Below are 15,481 nucleotides of genomic sequence, written 5' to 3'. Positions count from 1 at the left end.
CCTCAACCTACTGTCTGCTCAAGTGTTGAGATGATATATAGCAGCAGAGTTAGAAGATACTTTAAAGCATCTTTACAGTATAAGAAATGCTGCTAAGTCGCTTCAGTCGTGTCCGACTCTGTGCGACCCCATAGATGGCAGCCCACGAGGCTCTCCCGTCCCTGGGATTCTCCAGGCAAGAACAGTGGAGTGGGTTGCCATTTCCTTCTCCAATGCATGAAAGTGAAAAGTGAAAGTGAAGTCATGTCCGACTCTTAGTGACCCCATGGACTGCAGCCCACCAGGCTCCTCTGCCCATGGGATTTTCCAGGCAAGAGTACTGGAGTGGGGTGCCATCGCCTTCTCTGAGTATAAGAAATAAGAGGTCCTAAATGTTTATAGTTGATTTTAACAATTAAGTTGTAAAATCTTGTGAGAGCCAAAATATTCTTTGTGTTTCTACCGTGCTGGCTTCCTACAGTGTGGTTTTGGTTCAGGAGGTCTGTAGTGGTCCTGGACATTTCTACAGGTGATTGTAAGGCCCAGCAGGCATGAGAACTACTGTTCTAAGCTTAAAGACATTAACCACCAGGTTCATATTTGAAGAACAAACACAAACAAGAAAGTCCTTTCCTTTAACATAGCCTTGTGTTAACCTGAGGAAGCAGATCAATATTCTACTCCTATGCGTCAATTTCTGAGAGACACTGACAGCCTGGGTGATCCCCCCTGGCTCTCCATCCAGAGTAGCTCAGTAAGTGATGAGGGAGAAAGCTCTGCTTCCAAAGACCCACCACCTTCCTTGGAGAAATGGTGGCATGTTATTTTTTTCACTTAAGAAAATACAGAATGGTTCAAGAGCTCGTTGCTTTCAGAAAGTCCACAGTGAACATAAAGGAGACACAAGCTAAAGTAAATTGGGAGATGACCCTAAAGAATGATCCATCTGCTTTCTTTGTTTTGTCAGTTCACCATGGGACGGTTTATTGAGAGTATCTGCCACTGATCTTTTTTTTTTTTTTTAATGTATTTATTTGACTGTACTGGGTCTTAGCTGTGGCTTATGGGATCTAGTTCCCCGACCAGGAATGGAACCCAGGGCCCTTGCATTGGGAGCTAGGATTCTCTGCCACTGGACCACCAGAAAAGTCCAGGAAGCCCCTCCCATGCCACTGATAACCTTTTTCTCTTAGTTGGTATTTTCGGCATTACAGAGATATCAGAATGACTGGGAGGGGGAGGAGAAGATGGTAAATGTGAGCCCAGAGAGATTTCTGCAGGTCCCAGCTAGTAGCACCTTCCATGAGCTGGTTCATATAGGTAGATGCTTTCAAAAAAATAAAATAAAATAAATGACTATAGGATTAAGGGTGGAGAAGGCAATGGCACTCCACTCCAGTACTCTTGCCTGGAAAATCCCATGGATGGAGGAGTCTGGTAGGCTGCAGTCTAAGGGGTCGCTAAGAGTCGGACACGACTGAGCAACTTCACTTTCACTTTTCTCTTTCATGCATTGGAGAAGGAAATGGCAACCCACTCCAGTGTTCTTGCCTGGAGAATCCCAGGGACGGGGGAGCCTGGTGGGCCGCCGTCCATAGGGTCACACAGAGTCAGACACGACTGAAGTGACTTAGCAATAGCAATAGGATTAAGGGACAAAGGTAAAGCTATAAGATTGGCACAAATGTCTATCCAGGCATTGAAATTTACAAAAGAGCCAGCAGTTTTCATTTAACCTCTTGCAAAAGTTTATGCATTGTCTTCTTGCAACCACAAAAGAAAACACAACCACAGGACTCTTTGAATGTTTCATAAGATATTAATAACCACAGCAATGATACAATTGTGCTCAGAGTAAAGTTTAAGAAGCTTTAAAATATTTTTAGTTCCTTTCATCTGACATTGTTTAGACTACCTTCAGAGATGTTTTTCAACAGTTTCCTTACTGGAAAGAGTTGAGAAGTTTTATAAGGCCAAGGTTACTACGGTGATGTGATTTATAAATTTCCTTTGAAAGAAAGAGGGGGAAAGAAGAAATGGAGGAGCAGCAGCAAACACATGTTAACCAAAGATAACTGAAGTAACAGAGACTGAGTTTTGTGGAGAAATAAAAGGTAGATATCTCTATTGTGGTTAGATCTTCTATCCTCGTTTCTAGAAATCAAGTTTGTTTGGTGTACGTTAGAGAAGTAGGTACTTTCTTTTTTTTTTTTTAATTTTAGTTTTTTATTTTTTAAATTTTAAAATCTTTAATTCTTACATGCGTTCCCAAACATGAACCCCCTCCCACCTCCCTCCCCATAACATCTAGAAGTAGGTACTTTCTAATGGTCCTCCCATAGCAACCAACCAAGTCCAATGCCCTTAGTCCAATAACTCAAGGAGAACTTTAAAGCCAAGTGGACCTATCCATAAAACTTCATATGAAGTCCTGTAACAGGGAGCCACAAAATTATCAGAGAAAATGCACCTGATTAAGAATGTGTCACCTTTGAATCATGTAATAATGGTTAAGACACAAAAAGAGGGAAAGAAGTACACGAGGAACAGTCCTTGAATCTGAGTTCAGTTTATAAATTTGTGCATTTGATGAACACTTCTGAAAGACTGGGGATTCTACAAAGAAGCAGCAAAAATTTTCCTGGAAGAGCCACCGTAACTGTGTCACTGGAAATAGTTGGGCTCTTTCTAGGGCAAGGAACAAAATCAGAGGCAGGAGTTTCCTCTTGCCTGTGTTTTCTTTCTTCTTTTTTTTTTCCAGGCAAAATGAGCAGTGGTGGGTGTTTCCAGTGGTCAGGTTTGGCTGGAGTTGGTATCCTATGAGGTCAGTCAGTGCCCATTCGAAATAGCAACAAGCCCCTACCTGATTTTTTCTGCCAAACTAAAGACAGGATGGCCTGTTGAGAAGGGTCTAGAAGAGCACAGTATTGAAACAGAAGCAAAGGCTTTCCATTCTAGGATGCTGGGCATCAAGGTTCTTTCCAGCTTTGAAGTTTTGTGTCAAAGAAAGAGGGACAGGTACCAACAGGAGAAGAGGCATTTACGACCTGGCTTAACCTCATCCTGCCTCACCACTGGGACAGGCATCACTGGGACAGATTTTAAAGTTGGGGAGCACAGAACTGCCTAAAAACACCAAGATTTCACTATGACCCAACAACTGGTTTGACCCCAGGCTCTCTCACAGTAGAATGATTTCTTGTCTCACCGGAAACCCTCTTCAAGTGACCAAGAGGAGAGTGAAAAACATTTAGGGAGCCCAGGATGCAGGTCACAATATAAAAGTTTATCACAGCCTCAGGGACATTATGCAGGCAGGTCAGTGGAGTGTGGCTCATCCCCAGGTACAAACTACATCAAAATCCACTCAGGATTGTGCTGGCTGATTTTGCAATTGTTTGTTAAAACAACAAACCAAGGTGTTTCCCACACATGTGCTTATCTTTTACTGTCAGAGATGGCAAGTCCTGACCTGTCTGTCCAAAGTCCTCAGCCAAGAACTTGAACACTCTAACTTCCTATATCTCAATACATTTTAAACTGGGGGAAGGGGATGGGTGCACATCTGCCATTTTTTAGCCCCATTTCAGAGGCTACTTAGGTATGAGATATGCAGCGGGAAGTCATGTTGCCTCAAATTTGCTAGAACAATCCATACGTGCATGCTATTGCTGCAGTTGTGTCCGACTTTGTGACTGCATGGACTGCAGCCTCCCAGGCTCCTCTGTCCCTGGGATTCTCCAGACAAGAATACTTGAGTGGGTTGCCATGCCCTCCTCCACGGGATCTTCCCTGGACCAGGGATTGAACCGGCATCTCTACCTCTCCGGTATTGGCAGGTGGTTCTTCACCATTAACGTCACCTGAGAAGCCCCTGCTAGAGCACTGTTTGGCTCTAAAGTAAGGAAATATAAACGACCTTGAAGCTGGTCAAAGACCTGTTCTCTTGACTTTGCAGTTATTTTTAATGCAATCACAGGGGATGTCGGATTAAAAAGACAGTTGCTGTAGATCCTTCTCAGCTGGATTTGGGCTCTGTCTTGGAAATCCTCATCTAGAGAGGCTCATAGTGAAGTGGACACTGCACCCTGCCGGAACCATGTCCAGGCCACGCTGGGCCATGAAGAGCCGGTTGACAGGAAGATTCCTACTCACAGCTTTAGTTCGAAAAACCTGGGGTAGAGGGATGAAGGAGGTTGCAGATTGCAGGGTGACTCACACAAGCCCTCAGGTGGAAATTTCTCCTGCTTCTCAGTCCCTGGCCCTGGGAAGTGTAGGGGTGAAGCGCTGCGGACCTATCTCCACCTCTGTAAAAGGCAGAGATTAAAAGCGCCGCCCCCATTTCCCCAACTATGAAAAGTAACTTCTGTCCTCTGGGTCATTTCTCTGAAGGAGGTGTGGGGTGTACCGCCCTCCCTGGAGAGGCTGCAAAGTGCTAAACCGCTTTAGAGGCAGCAGGGCTTGCAAGGGTGAGGCGTCCCGCCGTGGAACCGGGCTGCCAGCCCAGCGATCCGTCAGGACTGTCCCCAGGGCAGCTCTCTCTGCCCAGAGGAAGCGTTTGAAGGCGATTTTTCCAAAATCACCGCCGCTCTTCCTCCACTCCTTCCTTAAAGCCTCAAGGCGGGGAGGGCGCGGCCGCCTTCTCCTCCCACTGCCTTAGAGCAGGGGCCCCGGGGAAACCTGTTGTAAAAATTGGGGTCAGGAGGGAGGCCCAAGGACGCGCAGGTCTACGGGGGGATCCCCTAGGCGGGCCCCCGGAAGGGCCCCGCGCAGGCTCCCGGCACAGCCTGCAGCGCGGGACACCCGCGCGCCGTGCCACCGCGGGCGGGGACAGCCCGGTGGGCTGAGGGCGCCCCGGATCGCCGTTCCTCCCTGCGCTCTGCCCACGGCCTCGCTCATCACCGCCGCTTCTCCCTCTCCAGCAGCCGTGCCGGGACCATGTCGACCGAGACCGCGAGCGGCCCCACTGAGGACCAGGTGGAGATCCTGGAGTACAACTTCAACAAGGTCAACAAGCATCCGGACCCCACCACGCTGTGCCTGATCGCGGCGGAGGCAGGCCTTTCAGAGGAGGAGACCCAGGTAAGCCCCGGCGCGCGCCCCGCGCGCCCACACGCCCGCCCCTCGGGACAGCCTCGATCTCGAGAAGGTGAGGGCCTCCCTCACCCTCGGCTCCCGCCTGGCCCTCTTCCCCCGATCTGTCAGCGTTTCTGCCCGCACCCCGGGAGCCCAGACCTGCATCGCTTCCACCGCAGCATCCCTGCTTCTCGGCTCCACCCGCGCCGGGTCTGCCCTGCACCCCAGCCGAGTGGCTCCCGCAGGAGCTGCTTAGAAACCCCACGCCCGCCTTCCTGTCTGTTTGATTTTCCTCTCTCCCCTACAGCCAGAGAAAGCACTCTCTCCTCCCGCCGGGCTGGGAGCCGCGTCAATGGGCCCACTTTTGTCTCGCTTTCCCGGGTTCACTTTCCCCTTTGGGCTCTGAGCGAAATCTTCCGGAGAGGTGCGGTGTGCGCCCACTGAGCCCAGCGTCCACAAATCTGTTCCCAGCGGGAATGTCAGAGCTGGACGAGATCCTAGTGATAAGCTATAAATTTAGTCCTCGGGGTTGGTAAACGAGGAAACAGGTTCAGGGGGAGGGAATTGTCATGATGGCTCAGGTCGTTATGCATCCTCTTTCCACCACATCTCGCTGCAGCTTCCGCTCAGCTGCAGAGCTAAAATTGAAGGGAGTCAGGGAGATTTGGTTCTGATTTTTAAAAATTCCACGGCCCTAGGAGATCTAGGATCTTCTTTTTCTGGAGTTTTCTGACAAGGTAGACATCTAACATTACAACTGAAGGGAGTGAAGAAAGATGTCACTATAAGTGCATTGATTTATTTATCTATTTTAAAAGCTTCTGTATTATCCTGAAAATCGTTTAGGACAGAGAATGTAACACTGCCCAGGATTTTAACCACTAGGAGCTGGCTTGAAGGAGTACTGGCTCCTTCAACCGACTTTTTTTTTTTAACCCCTGCCTAAACTCTGACTTCTATTTTCCCTTTGGTCATGGAAAGACAATTAGTTATGCCTGATAATATCACTTGGAACTCCTCTAGCATCTCTCCCATGGGAACCCAAAGCACTTCGCACCACTCATCACAAGTCTAAAGCAGAGACTTTCTTAATCTTCCCATTTTATAGACCAGGGCATCAGACATTTTGTTCTCTCCTCACCATGAATCATTCTTAGATGAAGCTTAAGAGCTTACAATGGGTACTTCAATGGATCCTAGAATCAAGACCCCAAGATACATCTTGGATCCCAAGTCCAAAATGACTTTTACTAACTAAGCCTTTGAACGTGGTGGGCTACAGTCCATGGGGTTGCAAAGAGTCGGACACGACTGAGCGACTAACACTTTTGAAGAATTTGCCTGTAGGAGATCCTCCCATTTCTAGGTCAAACAGAAAGTCAAACATATCTTTTTAGAGAAGGAAACAGCTGTCTGGCTAACCAGAACCAGAACTTAATAGAAGGTAATTTAGTGATTTAGTGTAACCCAAGTCTAACAGCTCAAGTTTCTGTGAACCACCCCCTCTTTCCCCAGGAGGCAGCCTGCTGAACTTCTGTCATTTAAAATCCCACGCTATATTTAGAAAAGAGGAGTGATCATAGAGACAGTAACTCAACTTCTTAAAAAGAAAGCTGTGGATTCACTGTGGGCTCTGTGAAAGTGTTAGTCACTCAGTTATGTCCAAGCTGCTCTGTTTGTGGGATTTTCCAGACAAGAATACTGGAGTGGGTCACCATTCCCTTCTCCAGGGGATCTTCCCCACCCAGGGATTAAACCTGAGTCTCCCACATTACAGGCAGATTCTTTATCATCTGAGTCAGATTCTCCCTTGGCAAGTTACTGTCATTCCCTTACCTGTAAAGCAGAATGATTACGTTGACCTTTATGAGAGATGATACTTGCCACCTATTGTTCCAGGTATTCTCCAAGTATTAAATCCTTTATTTTCCACAACAATGCTGTGAAGTAGGTGCTTTTGGCCCCATTGCACAGATTAGGGAATTGATTTACAGAAAGGTTAAATAATTTGCTTAAGGCCACAGCTAGGAGGTGGCAGAGCTGGGATCTGTGCCCTGGCAGTCTGGCCCCCTGGCCTGGATGCTTAAACACCATGCTGTTTTGTCTCCACAGAAAAGAAATGGAAACAACTGGATGGGATGGGAGGAAAGGACTGAAAATTCAATTTATGTTCTCTTTATTCCTAAAAAAAAAAAAAAAAAAAAACTATACCAAAAATGACAGTCATCTCAGGCCACATTTAGTCTTTCCTCAGGATACACCTTATATGAGAGAATTGCACTGAAATCAGGTTTGAGGCAGGAAGAAAGAGAGGGCACCCTTCTGTAATCAAGGTCAGTCAGTTCAGACCCTTGCACAGCAGGTTCCTCCACCATCTTAGGCATCCCTTCTCCCATCTCACCTCTTCTCCCACCCTCAAATGGGCAAATGGTCGACCCAGCTCTGAAGTGAGCCTTTGCGGGGATGAGTCAGCCTCATAGCAGGGCCCTTTGCTTCCTTTTCCTGCCACAAGGCCAACACCTTCTTCCTCCCCAACATTGCCACAGCTCGGCTTTACCCCTCTGTCTTCCAGCACCAACTACAAGGAAGCATCTGAGACCCCAGAGCTCAGAGAGAGGAGAAATTGAGCAATTTCAGAGGAAGAGGCTTCCTAGGTGACCCTCTGTCCTCTCTTATCAGATTGGATCTCATCTTCCAACTTCCCATCCTCCCCACCAACCCACCATCCCCTTAACTCCTTGCCAGCCGTCCCACCCCCAACGTGGACTGGTGGGTGGGAACAGTTTCCCTGGAGGGACCCTGTAAACAACTGCTGGAGACCAGGGTGTGCCCAGCCTGCATGTAAGCAGTGTCTGCTATCAATGCTTTCTCTGTTTCTTTTCTTTATTAATGTTACCTTTTTCCATAAGAAAAGGTCATCAAAGCCAAGATAATATTTATTTCACATGCTTGCTCTCTTTATGCCTAATACCACCCACCTCCAGAATTGGATTCATATTCTTTTTCCTAGAACAAGGAATACTAGGAAAAGAAAAATAAGCATGCTATGCTACTGTGAGATATTAACAGTTTACTCAAGCTGATTCACACTGCTGATACTTTGGCAAAAGTAAGAGGGACTAAAAGGTTAAACTGTTCCCTGACTGGGGACTTTGACCCCTTTGTAACTGTCCCACTGTAGGACAGTGTTCTCTACTTGCAGGGAACGCCAACAGGAACCCAGCATGAGGTGAAGGATGCTCTAATGTAAATTACTTTTTAAGGTGCATTTGCTGGGATCCTTGTTATCCAGCTGTGTCTAACTCTTTGCGATCCCGTGCACTGCAGCACACCAGGCTTCCCTGTCCTTCACTAGGTCCCAAAGTTTGAGCAAACTTCTGTCCATTCAGTCCATGATGCTGTCCAACCATCTCATCCTCTGCTGTGCCCTTCTCCTTCTGCCTTCAATCTTTCCCAACATCAGGGTCTTTTCTAATGGGTCAGTTCTTTGCATCAGAATGCCAAAGTATTGGAGCTTCAGCTTCAGTCCCAGAATGGATTTTTTTCTCATGACAGTAATTAGATTTCCCTTATATTTAAATTAGATAAACTTTACAGAATCTCAACCCCTGTGTCTTTTATTATTTTGGAGTCAGTGTGAGAAGGGGCTGGGAAAGCTCTCATCAGCCCCTTGGGAGGTTAGGATGATCTGCCATTTTCTATTTTCACTGATTCAACCCCAGTGTAGTTGGCATTGGTTCTTAGATTGGTTTCCAGAATTTTTATCTCCTCTTAATATCCTGGGATTCTTCCCAGAACCCTGGTTTTAGTTGTTAGATGTTTCATCAGTGGAAAAAGACCTCTAAAGGTCTCTTACTAAAAAGAATGAAATGTTAGTTACTGGAGAAAAGGACAGGAACAGTGTTATTTTGCCTCAACCCCTCCACATCACAGGGTCTAATTATCATCTGTCCCCTTGGAGTAAATAAATCTCCATCAATGGGTGAGGCTAATGAGGGCATCCATTTATAAGCAAGAAAGGGATGAATGTCTTTCCCAGGGGATGACCGACCAAAACAAAGAAGAGAAGGAGAAAAGCCAGGTGGAAAATTAGTCTCAACATGAGTGAGATGTGATAAGATTCTGCTCTGAAGGTGAAAAAAAGCAAGCAAGGTGTTTAATGGTTTTTGTTGAAGAGCAACTGGTTTGCTAAATTATTATACATGTGTGTGATTTAAAATATATATCTTCAGAAAATCAGTTCAGTTGCTCAAAAAGCTGAGCTTTTCTTGAGCCTCCCCCCATTCCCCAATGCTAGGGTTCAATTTATTAAGCATTCGGATGCCAACTCACCGATTCACAAATGTGGTCATTGCTGAAGTTATTTTCAGTAACTGTATATTAATATTCTGCTTCATTACTCATGTAAGAATTGGCTCTTCTGAATGAGTCCAGCTCAATCATTTTGTCCTAAATGAATCCTGATAGAAAATGAGCCTTTCTCCCCCCAAGTTTTAATTAGTTGGTCTGTAAAACTCTGCTGCTTATTCAGCTCTAGTAACTGGAAATTCTGTTGAATCAGACCTTGTAGCCTCAAAATCCCTGCAGAGGCACCTCATTAATGAAACTGGAACCATGCTGCTCTCACACCAGATTCCAGAGTTAGCTAAATATACACATGGATCCCTGAAGCAAATATGCCCATCTTTAGCAGTAGAACATTGGCTGAAGTGTGAAGTGTTAGTCACTCAGTTGTGTCTGACTCCTTTTGAACCTGTGGACTGCAGCCCACCAAGCTTCTCTGCCCATGGAGTTTTCCAGGCAAGAGTACTGGAGTGTATAGCCATTGCCTTCTCTAGGGGATCTTCCCCACCCAGGGATTGAACCCGGGTCTCCAGCACTGCAGGCAGATTCTTTACCATCTGTGCCACCAGGGAAGCCCAGAACATTGGTTAAAGCTACCAAAAACGTGAGCTCTCTATTGTCCTTAAGGAGGGAGACCCCTAAGAGCGAAATACTGCATCCAGAAAGCAACCCCTAAGAGGTTTCCCCAAGAGCAATCTGCTGCCACTGGTTTTCAATTCTTTTCTCTGCTGCCGCATCAACAGTACAAAGGTGTATAAGACCACAGATCTCAGTGGCTGTGTAACGGACTTCAGTGTGTAAACTCTGTTGAACAGTTAGGGTGAAGTATAGGCGTGGTCCCTTGCTGTTCAGCCAGCTGAGCCTTGGTGCAGACCCTAGACCATCCTGTTTCCTCACTTCCTAGCTCTCAGGCCTTGAGACACAGAAGCACTCCTTCCCCTGTGGTCCTTGCCCTTTCTTCTCATCTGGGGTGTATGCTGAAGTGCCTTTTGATTCCCTAGATCTCTGTAGAGATGAGGTCTTCCCAAGTGTGGCGCTGGAGCCCACGCTGTTTGTTGGGAGGCTGTGCTAAGTCAGAGACGTCTAGGTGTCACCACACAATCTCCACACCATCTCCATCAGCACATCCCAGGTCTGGCATCCATCCCACAGCTGTGTTCTTTCTCTCTGCTTCCTTTCTGTCCCCTCATCTATTGGCCCCTAGAATAGGTACATTTAAAGTTTTATTTTATCTTTTAATATTTGTTCATTTATTTGGCTGTACTGGGGCTTAGTTGCAATGTACAGACCCTCTAGTTGCGGTGCCTGGGCTCAGTTGCTCCCAGGCATGTGGGATCTTAGTTCCCTGACCAGGGAACGAATCTGCATGCCATGCATTGCAAGGTGGATTCTTAACCACCAGACTCCCAGGGAAGTCCTAGGAATAGGTAAATGTTAGAAACCCTAACCAGGACAATAGAGACTCCCTAAGATTCCCTCTTCACTTATAGTTGAGCTGACTGGTGCTCTAACGTCCTCAAGTTCTCAGAGCCAGTTGATTAGAATAGAGCTTCCTGTTGGCAGGGCCCAGGACTACAGAGCCACCAGTGGTCACCTACTCAAGCATTGAGGTAGAGAAAGTGTGCCATGTTATGTGAAAGGTTGGGAAGCACAGGAGAATAAAGCCTAGAGGTTCCGTCCTGCCCATAGAACCTTCTACTCATCATCTCCCGTGTAGATCAATGCTTGCTGCTTCTATGCCTTCACTCTTCTCTCTTCAATGTTGTTTTCTGAAAAATCCAGATCCCTCCTGGCCAACCTGCTTCAGTCGTGTCTGACTCTTTGTGACCCCATGGACTATAGCCCCTCCAGGCTCCTCTGTCCGTGGAATTTTCCAGGCAAGAATATTGGAATGAGTTGCCATTTCTTTCTCCAATGGTATAATCTCAGTGGTGTAATTATGGTGTACTTGATGCTTTTGAACTGTGGTGTTGGAGAAGACTTTTGACAGTCTCTTGGACTGCAAGGAGATCAAACCAGTCAATCCTAAATGAAATCAGTCCTGAATATTCGTTGGCCACCTGACGTGAAAAACTGACTCATCAGAAAAGACCCTGATGCTGGGAAAGATTGAAGGTGGGAGGAGAAGGGGACGACAGAGGATGAGTTGGTCGGATAGCATCACTGACTCGATGGACATGAGTTTGAGTAAGCTCCAGAAGTTGGTGATGGACAGGGAAGCCTGGCGTGCTGCAGTCGATGAGGTCAAAAAGAGACAGAAGCAACTGAGTGACTGAACTGAACTGACTGATATGTTGTAAGGCAATTCTACAACATATGAAGAATGTTTTAGCCTTCACATAGGACCATGGCTAGAACTATCCCATCTGGGGCTTTTCTAAATCCATGGTTAATTTTGTGAGGTATGAATATTTGGGTCACACAAATCTAGAAGATTTTAAGTAAACTGGGAGTTCTACTCTATCTTTTCTCACTGCTCAGTGGCCCTGGAGCAAGAAAGATTGGGCCAGACTACTCCATAGATTCCCCCAAAAGAAGAGCCCCAAGGCTGTCCAGTGCTTAGTTTTTCATTCATTTTATTCAACAAATTCTAATGAAGCACTGTGGATGACCAAGGCCCTTGGGATCACCCCATACTGATGAGGTAAAACAGTTATATAGATTTATCTGGGGCAACAAGAAGATGCTTTGATTTCTTTTATCATTCAACGAACATTGATTAATCTCTGTTAAGCCCTTATGCTAGGGGCTAATAGTGATAAGACAGATACAGACTCTGCTTTCACGGCTCTTATCTTTTAGAAGGAAACGTAGACTAAAAGCAAGTGAATGCACAAGTTGATGAATTCATTACAGATATTCAAAGTTCTGGGAAGGTAACCAAGTATTAAAATAGAGACTAAGGAGAAGGATAGAGAATCTACTTTAGATAAAATGGTCAGGGAAGGCTTCAGTGAGGTTTTATTTAAGCATAGGAAATAGTATGTGCAAAGGTCCTGGGGCAGAAAGGTAAGTAAGTATCACAGAGAGAAGAACCAGCCCCATGGGCTCAGTTCTTACTTTCCTTTTTTACAACTGGGTCACAGAAGCTACTTTGAGAAAGGGAATGGATATTTTTCAATACGTGACAAGTAACTTTGCACATTTTCCTCCTCCAGAAATGGTTCAAGCAGCGCCTGGCCCAGTGGCGGCGGTCTGAAGGCCTACCCTCTGAGTGCAGATCCGTCACAGACTGAGGAGATGGTGGGCATTGGCACTCCCCTTCATGAAGACCATCTGCTATTTCTCTTCTCAGCTTCATTAAGCTATTTTGGTTTTTCAGTGTAGCGTTGTTATGTCCCACTGTTAGCTGTCCTGCTATTTAACACAATGTTGTATTTTTTTTTAATGTACATAACTAAAGAAGATAATAACAATCTTTCTGTGTGCAAGCACATAGGAAGCTATGTGCAGCAGCTTCTGTGTAAAGCAGAGGTGTGGCTGCAAATGGTGTGGCTGGCATTTCCTTTTGAGTCATGATAACAGATGGTGTTAAAAACCACCTAAGTTTCCTTTTGACCATCACCTCCCAATAACAATTTACTGTCAACATCCATTTCAGAATGGTCAAGGCTTCTGTTGAAAAGATAACATGACCAAGAGAAAGACGCATCTCCTTCTAATTCCACTTCCCTAATTCATTTTCCTTGTGTTTCATTTAATACATTGAGTGAGAATACAGAGGGACTTTGAGTCATGTGGATTTCATAAAGCAGTTCCTTGGATTATAGCTGAATTAACTTGGAAAGCACTCAGGCTGGAAGTCAGAAATCCCAACTGGCAAAAATCAAATAACTAAGGGGAAAAATCCACAAAAGTCTTAAATTTCCCTTATTTAAATACATTTGTCAATTTATTTTGCTAAACAAAATGAACTGCTTTTTGTCTCTGAAATGATGTTCTAAATAAAACCTTAACATTTTGTGAAAATGCACTGAGTCCTCTGCAGATTTTTAACTGAATAATAAGCATATCAAAGGAAAGCAGAATAGCTCAGCATAAGAGCAGCCTGACAAAAGAGCTGTCATTTTCTAATCCTTGCTATTCAAAGTGTGGTCCAGGACTGGCATCATCAGCATTAGCTGCAAGCTTGTGAGAAAGAAAAGTACAGAATCTCAGCTCCAATCCAGGCCTACTGAATCAGAATCTGCATTTTCAACAAGCTCTCCAGGTGATGTACATGCACACAAAAGCTTGAGCAACACTGATCTGAAAACTCTACGGTCGATTTGCATCCATTTTTTATTATACACAGCACATGAAACAGCTTAGCGGGGTCTATATTTGAGTGCATGAACAGTAACGTAATTACAATGGATTAACCAAATAGGCTTTCTATATGTTTGTTTAATTGACTGTTTTTACATAAGACATCAGCAGGTGAGGGTGACAAGGAACTGCAGTTGTTTTATTTTCCTACTTTCCTATCTTTAGCATGTGGCTCTTGTGTTCATGGAGACAAGATGGGTGCATTTTAAATAAAAAAGGAAAAAACAAAGGGCAAATGCTAGGTAAAACTCTTCCCTTTAAAAGTTTCTGGAGGCCCCTACCTAGGGACTTGCACCTACATCTCATCGGCCAGAGTTGGGTCACATGGTCACTCCCAATTGCAAGGGAGTCTGGGAAGGTGAGCATATGTAATTGGGCATCATACTGCCTTAAGAAAAATTAGGGTTCTGTTGGTAAGGAAGAAGAAAGGGGAGGATGGATATTGGAAAGGCCACTAGCAGTATCTGCCAACCCAGCCCAGAATGAGGCTGGTGTCCACTTCTGAACTCTTATGCAGGCACGGTCTTTTCAGTTCTTTATAAAGAGCTCAGAATAAGAAACAGTAACAGTTATTTGGAATACAAATATTTACAAGATCCCATTAAACATCTGCGGCAAGCTTCCTCCTCCTTTACCTTAAAACATTTCTTCTCTAAACAACACACAGTGAACCAGCATCTGAGCAGGACAGCCTCGTCTGGCATACTCCTCTGCAGCCCAGTCGGCGGTAGTCGGAGCATCTGTCAGCACGTGGCTCGGTGCTGACGTCATGTTCTGGAAGGAGAGAAGGGAGATGCACAAGAATGTGCACACTTCATAAGCACCTGCATAGAGAGAGCATTCTTTACTGTTCAGAGCACCTTCATAGTCACGGTCTAACAGGGAAAAAATGCACTGTTAATATTACAGGGGGCGAAGCAAACCCAGACAGCATGGAGATGAGCCCATGTCAGGCAATGAGAGAGTTGCTAAACCAGGTCTAAGCCCCAGCTCAGAAGTCTGTCCAACACCAGAGAAATGATTCAAGAACAAGCCATCCAGAACAAGAAGAGTTAACCAGCTGAGCAGAAAGTGCACCTTTGGCTTGGAGTTGAGAAGCATGTTTATGATAGAGGATCACTTCCCGTGTTTATCTGGCCCAAGAGTTGAATCCTCGAATGGCAGGTGCTGGAGGGGAATGAAGATAGAGTATCCTTTAACAAATTAATTATTCAATTAATATATGTATCTAACTAGGGTCAGGATCATTGTTTGTTCATTTCTTGCATTTTAAGTATTCCTTGACGATATCGTTGTCATAGTCCTTAACCACCACACAACAGCAACCAACCACTATGCCATGTTTTTCTCTCTGTCAGTGTTTCAGCGGTCTACCCACTGCCCTCGTTTCTTGATGTCATCAGCCTTAAGGTTGATTTAGTGTTCAGCAAGCGGAGCAAGCCCGGTCTGTGCTTCTGATGGACTGGCTGTAAATTGGAGGTTTCATGATCTTCTCCTCGGGGTGGATTGATTTTCCAGAGCAGCTCACAGAACTCAGGAAAAGTGTACTCCCTAGATTACCAGTTTATTATAAAGGCTGTAACTCAGCAACAGTCGGATGGAAGAGATGCAGAGGGCAAGACTTGGGGGAAGAATGTGGAGCTCCCAGGCTGGCTCTGGGCGCCACTCTCCCAGCACCTTCTCCTCTTTACCAAGCCAGGAGCTCTCTGAACCTTGCACTTTAGGGGCTTTTTACAGAGATTTCATTATGTAGGTGTGATTGGTTAAATCATTG

At 45.5% G+C, this 15,481-nt stretch overlaps 1 protein-coding gene across 6 annotated transcripts in view; it reads left to right on the top strand.

Annotated features, from left to right (window-relative positions):
• HOPX (HOP homeobox) overlaps positions 1-13,368 on the top strand; it is a 31,247-nt gene extending 17,879 nt beyond the window's left edge. For 2 of the 6 annotated variants that reach the window (XM_060417141.1, XM_060417144.1), the window contains exons 2-3: positions 4,905-5,061; positions 12,558-13,368. In XM_060417141.1, coding sequence (XP_060273124.1) covers positions 4,918-5,061; positions 12,558-12,635 — 222 coding nt within the window. In that variant the 5' untranslated portion in view covers positions 4,905-4,917 and the 3' untranslated portion in view covers positions 12,636-13,368. Of the gene's footprint in view, positions 1-4,359; positions 4,449-4,901; positions 5,062-12,557 lie in introns of those variants that run through there. The other 4 variants (XM_060417143.1, XM_012180016.5, XM_060417142.1 and 1 more) reach the window with 3 other exon arrangements.
• Positions 13,369-15,481: the final 2,113 nt, after the last annotated feature.

This window comes from Ovis aries, chromosome 6 (assembly GCF_016772045.2).
Source record: "Ovis aries strain OAR_USU_Benz2616 breed Rambouillet chromosome 6, ARS-UI_Ramb_v3.0, whole genome shotgun sequence".
NCBI lineage: Eukaryota > Metazoa > Chordata > Mammalia > Artiodactyla > Bovidae > Ovis > Ovis aries.
This window is presented reverse-complemented; position numbering and strand designations above follow the sequence as displayed.